Genomic DNA, 14,020 nt, shown 5'->3' with positions numbered 1-14,020 from the left:
TACTTTCAGTTAACTCAAAATACGCTAACATGCACTCAAAGGTGTGTTGTGTTTTTGCTAATTCCTGGGTGTTGATCTAGGTCTTTAGGAAAATGCAGTTGTACGGTCACTTTTTTTAAAAAGTTAAAATGTGACTGAACGTGACAGAATGACATTTTTCATAGTTCTTTTTACGTTTATATCCTAAGGCATATATTAAAATTTACCAAGGAGAAGATCTGCCTCATCCCAAGTCCATGCTTCAGGTGAGCACTTCTTTGACCTCTTAAGTGATCCTGTTTGGTTACTGGTGACCCATATATGAGAATGGGAGTGTGACTGCCTTCTGGGTTTTTTGTGCGTATTCCCGGTGGTATAGTTAAAGCAGAACGGATCTTCCCCTGGTCTTCCCGCCAGACATCCCGGGGAGAGCACTGTTTTTTTATTACGCCTGGTAGGCCGGGCCCACTCATCTTAGACAAATTACTTTCCTGTTATCTGTGGTCTACTAAATCCTGACATACTTCTTTAGTCAGGTTTTTTGTTTTCAGAGATTTTTATTTTCAATATTTTGATATTTTCAAGATGTAATTTCATTAAAATATATAATTTCTGACTTTCAGGTGCATAACATAAGGTAATTTACTGCCAAATATTTCTTCTATTTTTGTTGTTGTTTAAAATTTTTATAATGTTTGTTTATTTTTGAGAGAGACACACAGACTGTGATCAGGGGAGGGGCAGAGAGAGAGAGGGAGACACAGAATCCGAAGCAGCCTCCAGGCTCTGAGCTGTCAGCACAGAGCCCCACGTGGGGCTCAAACCCACGAATCGTGAGATCATGACCTGAACTGAAGTCAGACGCTTAACCGACGGAGCCACCCAGGCCCCCCTCCTTTTTTTTTTTTTTTTTTTTTTTTTTAATGTTTCTTTTTGAGAGTGAGAGAGAGCATGTGTGCATAAGGAGGGGTGGGGCGGGGAATGACAGAGAATCTGAAGAGGGCTCTGTGCTGACAGCAGAGTCTGACGCGGGGCTCGAACTCATAAATTGCGAGATCATCACCTGAGCCGAAGTCGGACACTCAATTGACTGAGCCTCCCAGGAGCCCCCAAAGGTTTATTTCTTTAATAGTGAAACATTTTCACAAAGGAAGCCAGAGCTTGGGATTCATATACAGATAAATTTTTCCCTTTTTTGACTTATATCTGTTTCTTAACATTTAAAATTGAAGCAAAGGGAATGATATTTTTAGAAGTTTACTTTACGATAAGATTCTTACATATAAGAACTTTTCGGGCAGAAAATTTGGAAGAAAAGTTATATTTTATTTTATAAATAGGGCTATATGGGAACCTAAATAATGGCAGAAGGATCATAAAAAAGTGAACGGGGATAGGGTGAGAGGAGATGGTGGAAGAATGTTAAAAGAGGAAGGATCCATAGTTTATGCTTTCCTTTCTTAAAAGGCCACTGCTGAAGCCAACAATTTAGCAGCTGCGGCGTCTGCCAAAGACATCTATTACAACAACATGGAGGAGGTATGTTGGGCATGTGTCGTCTTCTGAAAGATCTATATAACCTGGGCCTGTTGCTGCCTTCGGAAGCCCAACCTCACCCCGTTTACCGTATCTTAACGTGATGAGGCAGCAAAGCTGTGTTCAGGTCCCCTGGGTAATAGGGGTCTTCCAGTTATTACCATTTCTAACCAAGGCTTTCTTACGGTGTCGTTGCTGTCACTGATCAGTGTCACCCTGGTTGTGTAAGTGCACTTTTCAGAGGAGGTGAAACCAGACTTTATTGGTCTTGGTCACCATTTTACAGTTCATTTCTAATATCTTAAAACATTCTTTTGCAGTGTTTTCACTTGTTTCGTTGGGCACCTGTTTTCGAAGGCATCTTCAACACCTATGTCTTTATTCTTCTTAGGTTTGTGGAGGAGAGAAACCTTATTTGTCTCCAGACATTCTAGAGGAGAAGCACTGTGAATTCAAACAACTTGCTCTGGACCATTTTAAGAAGACCAAGAAGATGGGTGGGAAGGATTTTAGTCTCCGCTATCAGCAGGAGCTAGAGGAGGAAATCAACGAACTGTATGAGAATTTCTGCAAACACAATGGTAGCAAGAATGTCTTCAGCACCTTCCGAACCCCCGCAGTGCTTTTCACAGGCATTGTGGCTTTGTACATCGCCTCAGGCCTCACTGGCTTTGTTGGTCTTGAGGTTGTGGCCCAGCTGTTCAACTGCATGGTTGGACTGCTGTTAATAGCCCTTCTCACGTGGGGCTACATCAGGTATTCTGGTCAATATCGTGAGCTGGGTGGAGCAATTGATTCTGGTGCAGCGTACGTGTTAGAGCAGGTAAGTGGTGCCAGCTGACAAGGCTGAGGGTTGATAAGGGATGGATGCTTGTGCTTTTATTGTAAAGTATTTCCATTTGAAAGAGTTTCATAGTGAAAGAAGGCGTGAGAAACTTCCCCTGGCTTTTTGTTTTGTTTTGGGTTTTTTTGATAGACATTATGTTGTATCATCCTTCTTGAGGATATTCATATTGAATCCTATTATTTTGTTTTCATGCCTAAAAACTCTCCTCTAATGCAAACAGAGTTTCAACTTGGACATACTGTGTTTATCACGGGAAACTTCTAACCACATGCTCTTCAGACGATTCCTGTGTGATTCTCTCTGATCTGAGGTTAATTTGCTTCCCTGAAAATCAAGAGCTTTGAAAATTTTCTGTTTTGAGTTCTAATGGATGGCATCTCTTTCACTTCAGATCTTTCAACAAGCAGTGGCTTTTGACATTGACGTGACCTCCAGATTTACAGATACTTGAGATCCTGATTGATTTCTTTTTCTGAGTAGTATGAACAGATGGGTTAAGTCAGAAGCTTGTGAGAAGCCAGGAGAGCTGCCCGCCCTGCTACATACAGTCACAGAGCAGGGGCTCAGTGGGCTCTCTTGGGGGTCTGCTGCTGCCACTTGCTCCCCCAACACCTGTGTTTTCATTTCCCCATTTTCTGTAACATACCTGTGCTGTAGAACGAGATGTCTGAAAGTTTGTCTCCGCGGTCTTACTCTCTCGGCGCTGTGTTGTATTTTATTAACTTACGTGTTTGAACAAATGGACTTTTGCAGGCTACATCCCATATGGGTAATTCCACTCAGGCCGCTGTGAGGGAAGTGGTTGTTGGGAGGCCACCCGCGGATAAAAAAGCTCAGTAGCATCTTCACAAGAGGATCCAGCGAGAACGCAGCCAGCCCCTACCGATTTCTGGGTTTCTGCCACGGCCACAGGTCCAGGTCCAGAGGAACACAGATCTGGGAATCATCCGGGAAGAGCTGAGACTCAGCAGTAATAAATGAACAGACCTTTCCCGTGGCTTCAAATTCTTACATCATACTTCCATTTCTGTTGGAAGCGTTTCTTTTCCTTGCTGATATAGATCCAAGCCTGTGTCTATTTCCTTGTTACTCTGCTTTGTGCACTTTAAAGGGGGAGAACACGAAAGGAGAAAATGCAAATGTGGTTTTAAATCCTGAATGTGCCACTTCGTGCCTTTTAAGATTGAATCCAGGCTTTTGAGGACATGATAGGGAGGGGATTGAGGATAACCTCATGGAAGATGCTGTTTTGGGGTGAAACTTGTCCGTTCTTTTTATACCTTACTCTTTTTAAACAGTTTACAAAACTTGCAAAAGTTTCGGAACAAAAGGCTGAAAACGATGCCATTACACTTTTAAAATCTTATGATATTAGAGAATCCTGTTTGCCATATAGTGTGGGAAGATTGTATCACGTTGAAATCCACCGTACCCTGGAATTTCCAGTCTTTTACCTGACAGGCTAACAGTTTTGGTGGGATATACTTTTACTTTATTTTTGCCTTCATTCCCATAGCTTCTTTCTAGAAAAGAAGCAAACATGCCTTGAAAAGCCAGAGTGGCTCATCATAAAAGGAGTGAGCTTGATATTTTAAGAAAAAAGCTTGAGTTTAAGTGAACCATGTGACCTCTGATAAGTCACTTGAACTTGTGCCTTGGTCAGATTCACTGTTTGTAGGTTTGTATGCATATATGTATCATATATAACTTCACGGTTATCATTTGAGAGGCCTTGTTTTTTCAAGAGTTCTGCATAAGAACGGAACTTTATTAAGGATTAGAGGAAACACGTTACCAAACGTTACTGCCTTTAGTTGATGTCCTGTTCTTGTGGCCTAGCAGTAAATCAGGTCTTTATCTAAACCATTTGTCTTTTCCTATGCACTAAGATTTTTAATAACGAAGCTACTAACATTGTCAGTTTTGTTTAGGGACTCATCCTTTATTTAACTTCACTTGATTAATTGGTAGCTTTAAAATAGCTTTGGCTTAGTAGGGACCAAAGTCCTACCCAAATGTGGACAGTATCTAGAAGTATCCACGAAACCTTTATTTACCTTGTGTGGTAAAAAACACTTTTATCTATTAGTTGCCTTTTCCTTTGATTTATAATGGTGAATTGTACATTTTAAAACTTCATAAAACTTGCCCGCAAGTATTTATATAAACATTCAGGTCTGAGAGCCTTAATTCTTAAGATATTTTTTGTTTTGGGGGGAGATAGGGAAGGCTTAGGCCAAATCCAAGTGTAGGTTCCATATACGTGAAGTCTGAACGGAAGGCACAAAGAAGTCTCGTGTGGCATGTAATCTCTTTATCAAGGAAGTTTCTTTTTATTTCTTTGATGCCTCACCACTGAAGCATTTTTATAAGTCCTGAACTAGTTCCAAGCATGTTATATGTTTCCATATTTATATACCGTCTTATCCTGAAGTTCTTGCTATTTTTTTCAGTTGCCATTAAATTTTAGGAAAGTTCCAGCTTGTTCTGAAAACTGTCTACTTGCATATCAGTGATGCTTAGTTTCGACTATTAAATCGAAAGCTTCTCTTTGAAATTTTGGTGCATATCAGGTGGCCCCTCATTTTCCTGAAGGTTTGTCCTTACTAGCGAAAGGCCTTACACATGTTGAGATACTTGGCTTTTAATGCATTGTAGAAGCACATTTATAGTTTTCAGAATAATCGTCTAGAACGATGCTTTTAATGAGAAAAGGATGATGTGTCTAAAACTTATTTTAATCCTAAAGTATTAGAAATTTTAAAATAAATATATCGTGTGATTAGTGCAGTCTTATGATTAGTTAACTGTTTAAGTCACCATTTCTGTTTTGACCTTAAAGAAATAATTTGGCTTAATTACCCTGGGGAAGCCTTATTATTTTTTTTTTATTAACTTACTATGCCTCTGGAGCGTGTTTATAAAGTTTTTCTCAATGAGGATCCTTCATGAGTTTTCTTTGGCCTATTTTTACAGGAAGTTGATGGTTTTATATCATCTTTTTCGATACAAGGTGCATTCTCATTGCTGGCTTTAAATAGTCCTGGGGAGATTTATAATCAGGTTGAAAGGAATGTCTTTTACCTCTTAACTTCCCTCAGCCTTTAGTTTGTGGGTCGGAGACGTTGTTGAGGAGGGATAGTTCAGACTGAAAGCGTTGGCTTGGCCATGTTTCCCTGCCATCCCTGGCCAGTCTTCCCACGCAGGCGATTTTTGTGCGCTCATTTCACATGGTTACACGGGGCCTGTTCCTGTTAACGTATAAAAGGAGGTTTTCGGAATTTCGATGAAAAGTATTCATTTCAGGGAAAAATGTTTCTTCATTTTTTTTAATACTTCCAATTAGCTTTTTATGGTAAAAATCATAGAGTCAGAATTTCAATTCTTTCACGAATAATCTAACGATCGTGTATGATGGGAAGCATCTTTTGGAGTCCTACCGTATTTTAGCAGTATGCCAAGAAGTCTGTTCTGTGGAGATTTGTGTATTAATGCCTGCTTTATACTTGGTAAAATTGTCTATGAATACTGTTTTGCTTTATCTGTTCTTTCTCTTTTAACGTGAAGTTAGGCAAACAAATAAACTGCCTTGTTACTGGCAGTGTGTTTCCTTAGGTCATATCCAGTGTTCTACCTGGCTCATAAACATTTTATTTTTTTTCTAGAGTTTTTTTTTTTTAATAATTTATATGGAAATCTTCATAGGACTTCTCCCCGCCCCCCCAGTAGAACTATTGAAATGTAATTTAGAGTGATTTAGGATGGCTACCATGTAAGGTAGCCAGAATGGGCTACATCTTTCTGGCTTACATTTCGATCTGACAAAATTTTAGTCAAGGGATAAGGGCATAATGAAGACAAGCTTCAGTCATGAAAGTACAAACCATGTATATAAGTGATTTTTTAAAAATCACTTTAAGAAGTCCATTGTATGAGACCATTTGCTGCAGTTGAATAGTGTTCTTACGTCCTGTTACAGTTATGATTTGGGTAGTGGCTCTCATCTGCCTTGGAGTGCGTAAGACTTACTTGGGAGGCTTGTTTAAAAACATTCAGATTCCTAGCTTTATGTCAGGGATTGCCTCAGGGGGTCTGGGTTGTGGCCCTGGAGTCACCACTTTGATAAGACAGTATTGCAGGTGGCTCAGAGACCAGCGAGAGAGACTGCTCCATGTGATGGGGAAGTGCAATTCAGTATTGTCTGGAGGCGAGTGGACAGACAGCTTCTACCGAAGGCTCACGATATGTGGTCTGCCGCCAGAGACCCTGGCTGAGAGTTTCCCACGTTCAGAGTAATAAGGGGGATATCTTTCATCTAGAGGATCGTCCAGGCTCCTTAAAGCTGTTGTAAATCAGGATGTCATAGTGCCTTCTCTGAAAAATGAATGTACACGTATCCTGTTTACTAACAAGTGTAATTAGGATTTTGAAAAAACTATTTTGAAAGTTGTTTTTCTTTAAAAACAAAATTCAGCACTTTGACTTGAACCCCTCATCATTCCTGTACAGAAAACCTTAAGCCATAAATAATAATAATGAAAAGGAAGGAGAAAACAACTTTGAAAATTAGTGACAAAAGTGCCCCATATCAGGAACTTCTCAAAGTTCTAGGTCTAAAAGCAGAAAGTTTTCAAAAGAAATTTTTCCTCCCTGGGAAGAAATTTCATGTGCCAGAACTAAAATTTAAATGTAGTGCTCTTATGACCAAGGGAAGGTTGCATTTGATTCTCAAAGCTTTCTAATCTAGATGGCTAAATGCTGCCATGGACTTTAGCCTTAAAAGGTCAATATTAATCCTGAGCATATACAGGTTTTCTTCTCAGAGTTCTTTTTCTTTTCTTTAAAAAATGATTTGTTGAAAATACTTTCTCCTAGACCCTTGCCTTTGAATGGCTTTAAAGTTTAATATACTTTTTAAAAAGTGCAATGGGATGAGATTATGCTATTAGTTTCTGAAAAGCATGTTTTCTGTTTCTTACTTGTAAGGTCATTTAATTGAATAAAGATCATAGCACCATGTCTGTGGGTTTTTTTTCCCCCTTTCTCCATTCTCTAATGTGGGAAGATCTGTGAGATAGATTCGGGCTTGGCAAAGCGAATAGGAGATCTAAGGGGATGGATAACTCCATGTCAAAGGGGGCAGTAGTAATGTGGTTTGAGCCTGTCCCCTTTCTCTGTCCTGCCAAGTAGTCCTGAACAATCTTCCTAGCATAGTGCTCGAGAGGCCTGTGCACTTGGTGGTGAGGCTTAAAATCGAGCACAAATTTCATTTACAACAACACGAACTTGTGAGGACCTTTGAACTCGTAGCACTTCACCTGGTCGCCCCATCTGGTTAGATGGTTCCTCTTTGGGACTGGGGTGTGGTGAAGCTCTCCCGAAAGCTTTCTCTTTCGGTGGTGACCTCGAAGCCGGGGGGAGGTTGCTTTGAACTTCTCAAATACTGACTAATCGCCAGACATAGCCCGTTTGGCCCTGCAGGAAGAAAGAAGATTTCTACTATGTTTCTAGTTTGAAACAGGCTGGGTGGGGTCAGTAGCATCCATCTGTCCATCCACCTGCCTTCCCCCGCCAGTGGTGGTCATGTGTTAGGTGCCAGGCTAGCTGTCATGTTTGAGTTCCGCACAGTTTAGTTAGGGAAGGTGCAAACTCACAAACTGATAACACTACAAAGATTATGGTGAATACTTGGGTGCTACCATCAGAGTGCAGATACCCCCATTAGCATAAGTTGGGGAGAAGGAAAGGGGGGGAAAGTGGGTGTGTGTGGATGGGGATGTGGTGTGTGTGTCCAGCAAACTGGTTTGTCTTTGGTACATTGACATTCTTGCCTTTGATTTCCATGTATCAGTTCGCAAAGACGAGTTCAACTCTCACTAGCTTAATCGAAGAAAAAGCAATTGTATTTGGATGTCTCGGGGTAAAATCGATACCAAGTACCGGAAGAACCCATGTCAACAGGTCTGTTCTCTCAGGTATGTGTTGGCAAATTCAAAAGCAGATGGATTTATTCCATGCTGCAGGGGAGGAAAGTCACAGATGGTTCCAGGCTTACATCATACCACTTAAATGTCTCCAGAGGAAAGAGGCTTTTTTTTTTTTTTTTGACCCACTGCCTATTTTAAAATATGTGTGTGTGTGTGTGTGTGTGTGTGTGTGTGTGTGTGTGTGTGTGTGTGTGTACATAGCTCCATCTTGGAGAAGGCTTCTGATTGGTCTGGCTTGGGTCATATGTTCCTTCCAGGGTCAGTGGATATAGCCTGGGGGCTGGGGCCTCAGTAGCTGGACCTGGGTCACGGGTGTCCCCAGTCAGGGTGACAGAGTACTGTGATATGGCAGATCCACCAGAATCACCCAGAGTCACCAAGTGAAAGACCGCTGGGCAAAAATGAATGTCCATTACAGTTCCCAGGTCCCCGGACTGTGAGGCCATTTAACAAACAGTGGGATGAGAAAGGCTGAACATTTCAGGAATGTTCTTTCAAGGGGAAGTATGGTCGTTATGCTGCACATTTATGCAGGGGAAGCTCTTCAGGGCCTCTCAATAAGGATTTGTTCTCTTCACTAGGACTTGAGGGGTTTCAGAGATGGAGATTGAGGAGGAAGTTATACGTCACCTTTCTTTTCTTTCATAAAAACCTGATTTTTCTGGTCAGCAAATTGTCAGAGCTGGCATATTCACAAAGCCTCACCAGAGTATAATGGATAAATGTTAAAAGAAATGTCCTTCAGGGGGGTCTGGCTGGCTAAGGGGTTCCTGGCAGAGCACGCGATTCTTGACTTCAGGGTTTTGAGTTCAAGTCCTGCACTGGGCAGAGCCTACTTAAAAAAAAAACAACAAAAACAAAAACCTGTACTCAGTTGACTGATAGAGCTTTCCCCTGAAGAGCGTTCAGGTCTTGAGAGTTAATGTCAAGCAACAGAAACCCTCATGTTCTCAACAAAATACTCCTAATGGATTCTGTTTCCTTAAATGTGGCTTGCCTGCCCTCTCTCTCCACCCCCTGCCCCTTTCCTCCTTTCCTTCTCCTGCTCTGATCTTCCTGCTGCTTCTGCCCTACCTGCTCGGAATCCCCGCACGGTGTCATGCCTTCAGCGTAAGCCTGAGCCATTTTCTCCTACTTTCTCAGAGAGCAAAACGGTGGATTCTCCTGGAGTAGCCCACCCCCTCCTTAGAAGGAGGAGAATGGGGACGTTGCAAATAATTAATTAGTTAATACTACTCCTCCCCTGTCACAAGAAGAACGGATCTCCATGGCTGTGGTTGCAGGAAAGACCAGGAGCTTTGGTGTTGATCCTGGCATGGCTTCCCACCCATACAGTGGTGATGGACTTGGGATGGGGCTTAAGGAGAGTCTTGCTGGCAATGGACCGACATCATTTGGTAGCTTCTCAGCCTGCAGTCTGTCTTACAGAGCTCCTTAAAATTTTTTTTTTAATGTTTATTTATTTTGAGAGAGAGGGGGGAGAGAGAGAAAGAATCCCAAGCAGCCTCCACACTGCCAGCACAGAGCCCAATGTGTGACTCGAACTCACGAACTGTGAGATCGTGTGACCTGAGCCAAAACCGAGAGTTGGGGGCTTAACTCACTGAGCCCCCCAGGTGCCCCTGGAGCTCCTCTTTAGAGAGCCGTGTGGAAGGTACCAACCACTTTCCTGACATCCTCGGTCCCCCCCACGCCCCCACCCCATATGCTTTTTGTTTTGTTCTTCCTAGCACAGCACAGTGGGAGGAGAAAGGAAAGTGACATCTGGGTAGTGACATTTCTGGTAGAAAGCGAGTAAGGAGAAGCAGAAGTCAGTCTGGTGGGCTCAAAACTGAACCTTTCCACCCTGGGTTTGGACAGTCACCTGCTTCATCTGCACTACAGTTTGTAATGCCCATAAAGGTCTGGTATGTATCTGCATCGCCTCTGACTCACCTGTTGGGAAGCTAGTGAGTGACCCCTGATGTTGATGAGCACGTGCCTTTCCTCATGTTAGCGGCCAGCGTGTCCTGATGAGGATTTACCACGTGCCACACAACAGGCTCAGCACTTTACAAGCATCATTTCGTTTGTTGCTCTCCCTTTGGGGAATGCATTTTTATATGTTAACTTGCATGTTGTCCGATACCATCCTCACTCCGTTTAAGAGATGAATACACTGAGGTTCAGAGAGGGAAGGGTGTCCTGGGCCCTCTAGCTAGCAGGTGACAGGGCCAGGATTGGCCCAAGCATCTTGACTGCAAGGCTCAGGGACTTGCCCGGCCCTGGCCGGAAGAGAGGTGAACAGGAGTTGGTTCTACTCTTAGGGAGTCACAGCCCAGTCAGAGCCCAGGGCCAGGAAGGGCCAGTGTCTGGTCATTCATTCATTCATTCAGTTGGTTCTACTCTTAGGGAGTCACAGCCCAGTCAGAGCCCAGGGCCAGGAAGGGCCAGTGTCTGGTCATTCATTCATTCATTCATTCACGGAATGCCTGCTGTGTGCCGTGTTTGGGGGCTGAGGGCTTAAGACCCAATAGTTAAAAGTGCTTTCTTTTTATTTTTTATTAAAAAAGTTTTAATGTTTATTTTTGAGAGAGAGACAGAATGCGAGGGGGAGGGGGGAGAGAGGGAGACGCAGAATCTGAAGCAGGCTCCAGGCTCTGAGCTGTCAGCACAGAACCACCGCCCCCCCCCCCCCCCCCCCACTCCTCCCCATGTGGGGCTCAAGCTCCTCGAACCACCAGATCATGACCTGAGTCAAAGTCCGAGGCTTTAACTGACTGAGCCACCCAGACGCCCCCAAAAGTGCTCTCATTCTGCTAGACCTTTGCCTTCGAATGACTTTCAAATTCAATGTCGTTTTAAGCCGTGAGTCCACTCGAATGGAGGAGGTAAGTAAACGGATTCCACGCCCGTGGGCTGTGTATGCAGGTGGAGTGTAATACAAGACGGGCTCAAATACGGGGCGGCCGGAAGCGCGCGGGTGGAAGGGGTGAGGAGGCGGTGGCGCTGGAACCGCAGCGCCTCTGGGTGGAGGAGGGCGTGGGGAGAGGCGGCGGCGGCGGGGAGCGGGCGGCAACCTGGCCTGTCTGCCCCAGGGGCCGGGCCGGCTGTGTGGGGCGCGGGGCCGGGAGCCCTGCCGGCTCTCATTAGTCAGCCGCGCGGGGAGGAGCCGGCTGACCTTACGCTGGCCCGGCCTCTGCGGCCATTAGAGCTCATCCCTCGGTGGCCGCGCTGCCTCCCAGTCCTCGAGGTGGGTGGGGCGGTCCTGCCCCGACTTAAGGAAGGGTGAGATGCTCGGGGTGGCCCTCCGGGTCCCGGACCGCTGCGTGCGAGGCGGAGAAGTTGGGTGAGGCGGGAAGAAGCAAGTTAGGGAGCAGCCCGTCGGCAGAGGCGCCCCCTGGCACCTGCGGGCCGGGCGCGCCACCCTGGGCAGGCGACACGGATCGCGCTCCCCCGGGGCTGCGCCGCCGCCTCTCGGGGGGGGGGGGCGGGGGGGGTGAGCCTCCCCCGACCCAACCCTTCGAGGGGTTCGTCCGTTCACGGCCAAGTGCAGGGGCAAGGAGGGAGCCGGCGAGGAACTCGAAGGGAGCGAGGTGGCGGCCCTCGGAAGAGTCGGGGGAGAACCACGCACGGTCTCCTGGCCAGACACCCCCCCCCCCACCTCCGTACCCTGGGGTCCTGGGAGCGCTGTTCCCCATTAATGACATAACGAACCCCTGCTCCCCGCAGCCTCAGGCCTTTACGCAGCAGATAAACCGAACTCCAGCCTGAAATTGAGGGTCCACGGCAGGAAAAAAGATGCGAGCGTCCATCGTAAGTGTGGGGCGGCGTGGGCTGGGGCGGGGCCTGTGTTTCAGAGGGGACTCAGGGTCCTGGAGCCTGAGTTATTACTGATGGGAAGGATCCTGGAGGACGTGGGGCCACACCTTTAGGAGCCGCGGGCCATCAAGTGTCAGATGTATGTAAGCCAGCACCTGGTCGTCTCCGTGCTTGCTTTTCTTGCACAGGCGCCTGTCTGGAGCAAGTCCCAGGGAAGGCAGGACCTACAGAGGAGGGAGGCAGCAAGGGGTGACTGGCTCCACAAGTGAGACCAGAACACCTGGCCTTGGGTCTGACCTCTGGTCTCAGCTGACACACCCCGTGACCAGCCCTGCCCAATTTCCAGGCTTTCACTTTTCCTTTTTCTAATCTGATATGGTTCAGAAATCATAAAGGGGCTTACCAAATGCTTCCATTCACCAGCTTTTGAAGTAGACCCACCTGGGATTGTGTTCCCACCCAGCCCTTGGCTGTGACATATGTGTGCCAAGTGCTGTTCTGAGCACTTCCTGTTTCGAATTTACTCTGTCCCCTAAAGTGAAGATTATATGACTTAATACAAGGCTGTGCTCAGAGTAGTGTTTCACACACGTATTAAGTGCTCAACTGAAATTCACTATTATTATTATCTCAATCCACAAAAAGATGCCACAGTGACCAACATCAGTATGTACCTGGCATATTTGATGCCTGGAGTGATCATTTTATTAATTCATTTATTTTTTCAGAGAAACACTATTTTCTTTTTTAAAGTAGGCTCCACACCCAGCGTGGGGCTTGAACTCACTACTCTGAGATCAAGTCCTGAGCTTGAGATCAAGAGTCAGACACTTTTTTATTTTTTAAAATTTACATCCAAATTAGTTAGCATGTAGTGCAACAATGATTTCAGGAGTAGATTCCTTAATGCCCCTGACCTATTTAGCCCATCCCCCCTCCCACAACCCCTCCAGCGACCCTCAGTTTGTTCTCCATATTTAAGAGTCTCTTATGTTTTGTTTCCCTCCCTGTTTTTATATTCTTTTTGCGTCCCTTCCCTTATGCTCATCTGTTTTGTCTCTTAAAGTCCTCATAGGAGTCAAGTCATATGATTTTTGTCTTTCTCTTTCTAATTTCACTTAGCATAATACCCTCTAGTTCCATCCACGTGGTTGTAAATGGCAAGATTTCATTCTTTTTGACTGCCGAGTAATACTCCATTGTATCTATATACCACATCTTCTTTATCCATTCATCCATCGGTGGACATTTGGGCTCTTTCCATACTTTGGCTATTGTTGATCGTGCTGCTGTAAACATGGGGGTACACGTGTCCCTTTGAAACAGCACACCTGTATCCCTTGGATAAATGCCTAGTAGTGCCATTGCTGGGTCATAGGGTAGTTCTATTTATAGTTTTTTGAGGAACCGCCATACTGTTTTCCAGAGTGGCTGCACCAGCTTGCATTCCCAAGGAGTCAGACACTTAACCAACTAAGCCACCCAGGTGCCCCTTGGAGTGGCCAATTTAAATATCCCTCTCCTTTATCTGACAACACTATTTTCAATAATAATCAGGAAATGATTACTAATAACAGGAAATATTACTAATATTAGTAATACTATTAGCAACAATATTCAGAAAAGAAACGGTGAAAATTTTCTTTTATTGAGCTTCGCATATGAAATCATGCCAGTGAAAGAGGAAAAACATGAAAAATAAGGAAAAATGTTATGAAGAAAAATGGGGGAAAAGTAATGGATTAAGAGTTTTTAACTGCGGGGCACGTGCCTGGTTCAGTTGGTGGAGCGTGCAACTCTTGATCTTGAGGTTGTGGGTTCAAGCCTCATGTTGGACGTAGAGATTGCTTAAAAATAAAATCTTTAAAAA

At 44.6% G+C, this 14,020-nt stretch overlaps 2 protein-coding genes across 12 annotated transcripts in view; both read left to right on the top strand.

Annotated features, from left to right (window-relative positions):
• Positions 1-7,379, top strand: part of ATL3 (atlastin GTPase 3) — a 47,145-nt gene extending 39,766 nt beyond the window's left edge. For all 3 annotated transcript variants that reach the window (XM_003993539.5, XM_023239979.2, XM_045039477.1), the window contains 4 exons: positions 189-245; positions 1,447-1,518; positions 1,907-2,338; positions 3,116-7,379. In XM_003993539.5, the coding sequence (XP_003993588.2) occupies positions 189-245; positions 1,447-1,518; positions 1,907-2,338; positions 3,116-3,202 (648 nt within the window). In that variant the 3' untranslated portion in view covers positions 3,203-7,379. The remainder of the gene's footprint in view (positions 1-188; positions 246-1,446; positions 1,519-1,906; positions 2,339-3,115) is intronic.
• A 3,674-nt stretch (positions 7,380-11,053) lies between these two features.
• The window catches only part of PLAAT3 (phospholipase A and acyltransferase 3), a 40,701-nt gene continuing 37,734 nt past the window's right edge, over positions 11,054-14,020 (top strand). For 2 of the 9 annotated variants that reach the window (XM_045039473.1, XM_045039471.1), the window contains exons 1-2: positions 11,362-11,581; positions 12,061-12,144. Coding sequence is in view for 4 of the 9 variants with exons in the window: in XM_019812578.2 (XP_019668137.1) it covers positions 12,130-12,144 (15 nt within the window). In the remaining 5 variants the exon portion in view is untranslated. Of the gene's footprint in view, positions 11,220-11,361; positions 11,678-12,060; positions 12,145-14,020 lie in introns of those variants that run through there. The other 7 variants (XM_045039475.1, XM_019812578.2, XM_011286977.4 and 4 more) reach the window with 7 other exon arrangements.

The sequence above is a fragment of the Felis catus genome, chromosome D1 (genome assembly GCF_018350175.1).
Source record: "Felis catus isolate Fca126 chromosome D1, F.catus_Fca126_mat1.0, whole genome shotgun sequence".
Taxonomy (NCBI): Eukaryota; Metazoa; Chordata; class Mammalia; order Carnivora; family Felidae; genus Felis; species Felis catus.
The sequence above is the reverse complement of the archived record's forward strand: the minus strand, read 5'-3'. Positions and strand labels throughout refer to the sequence as shown.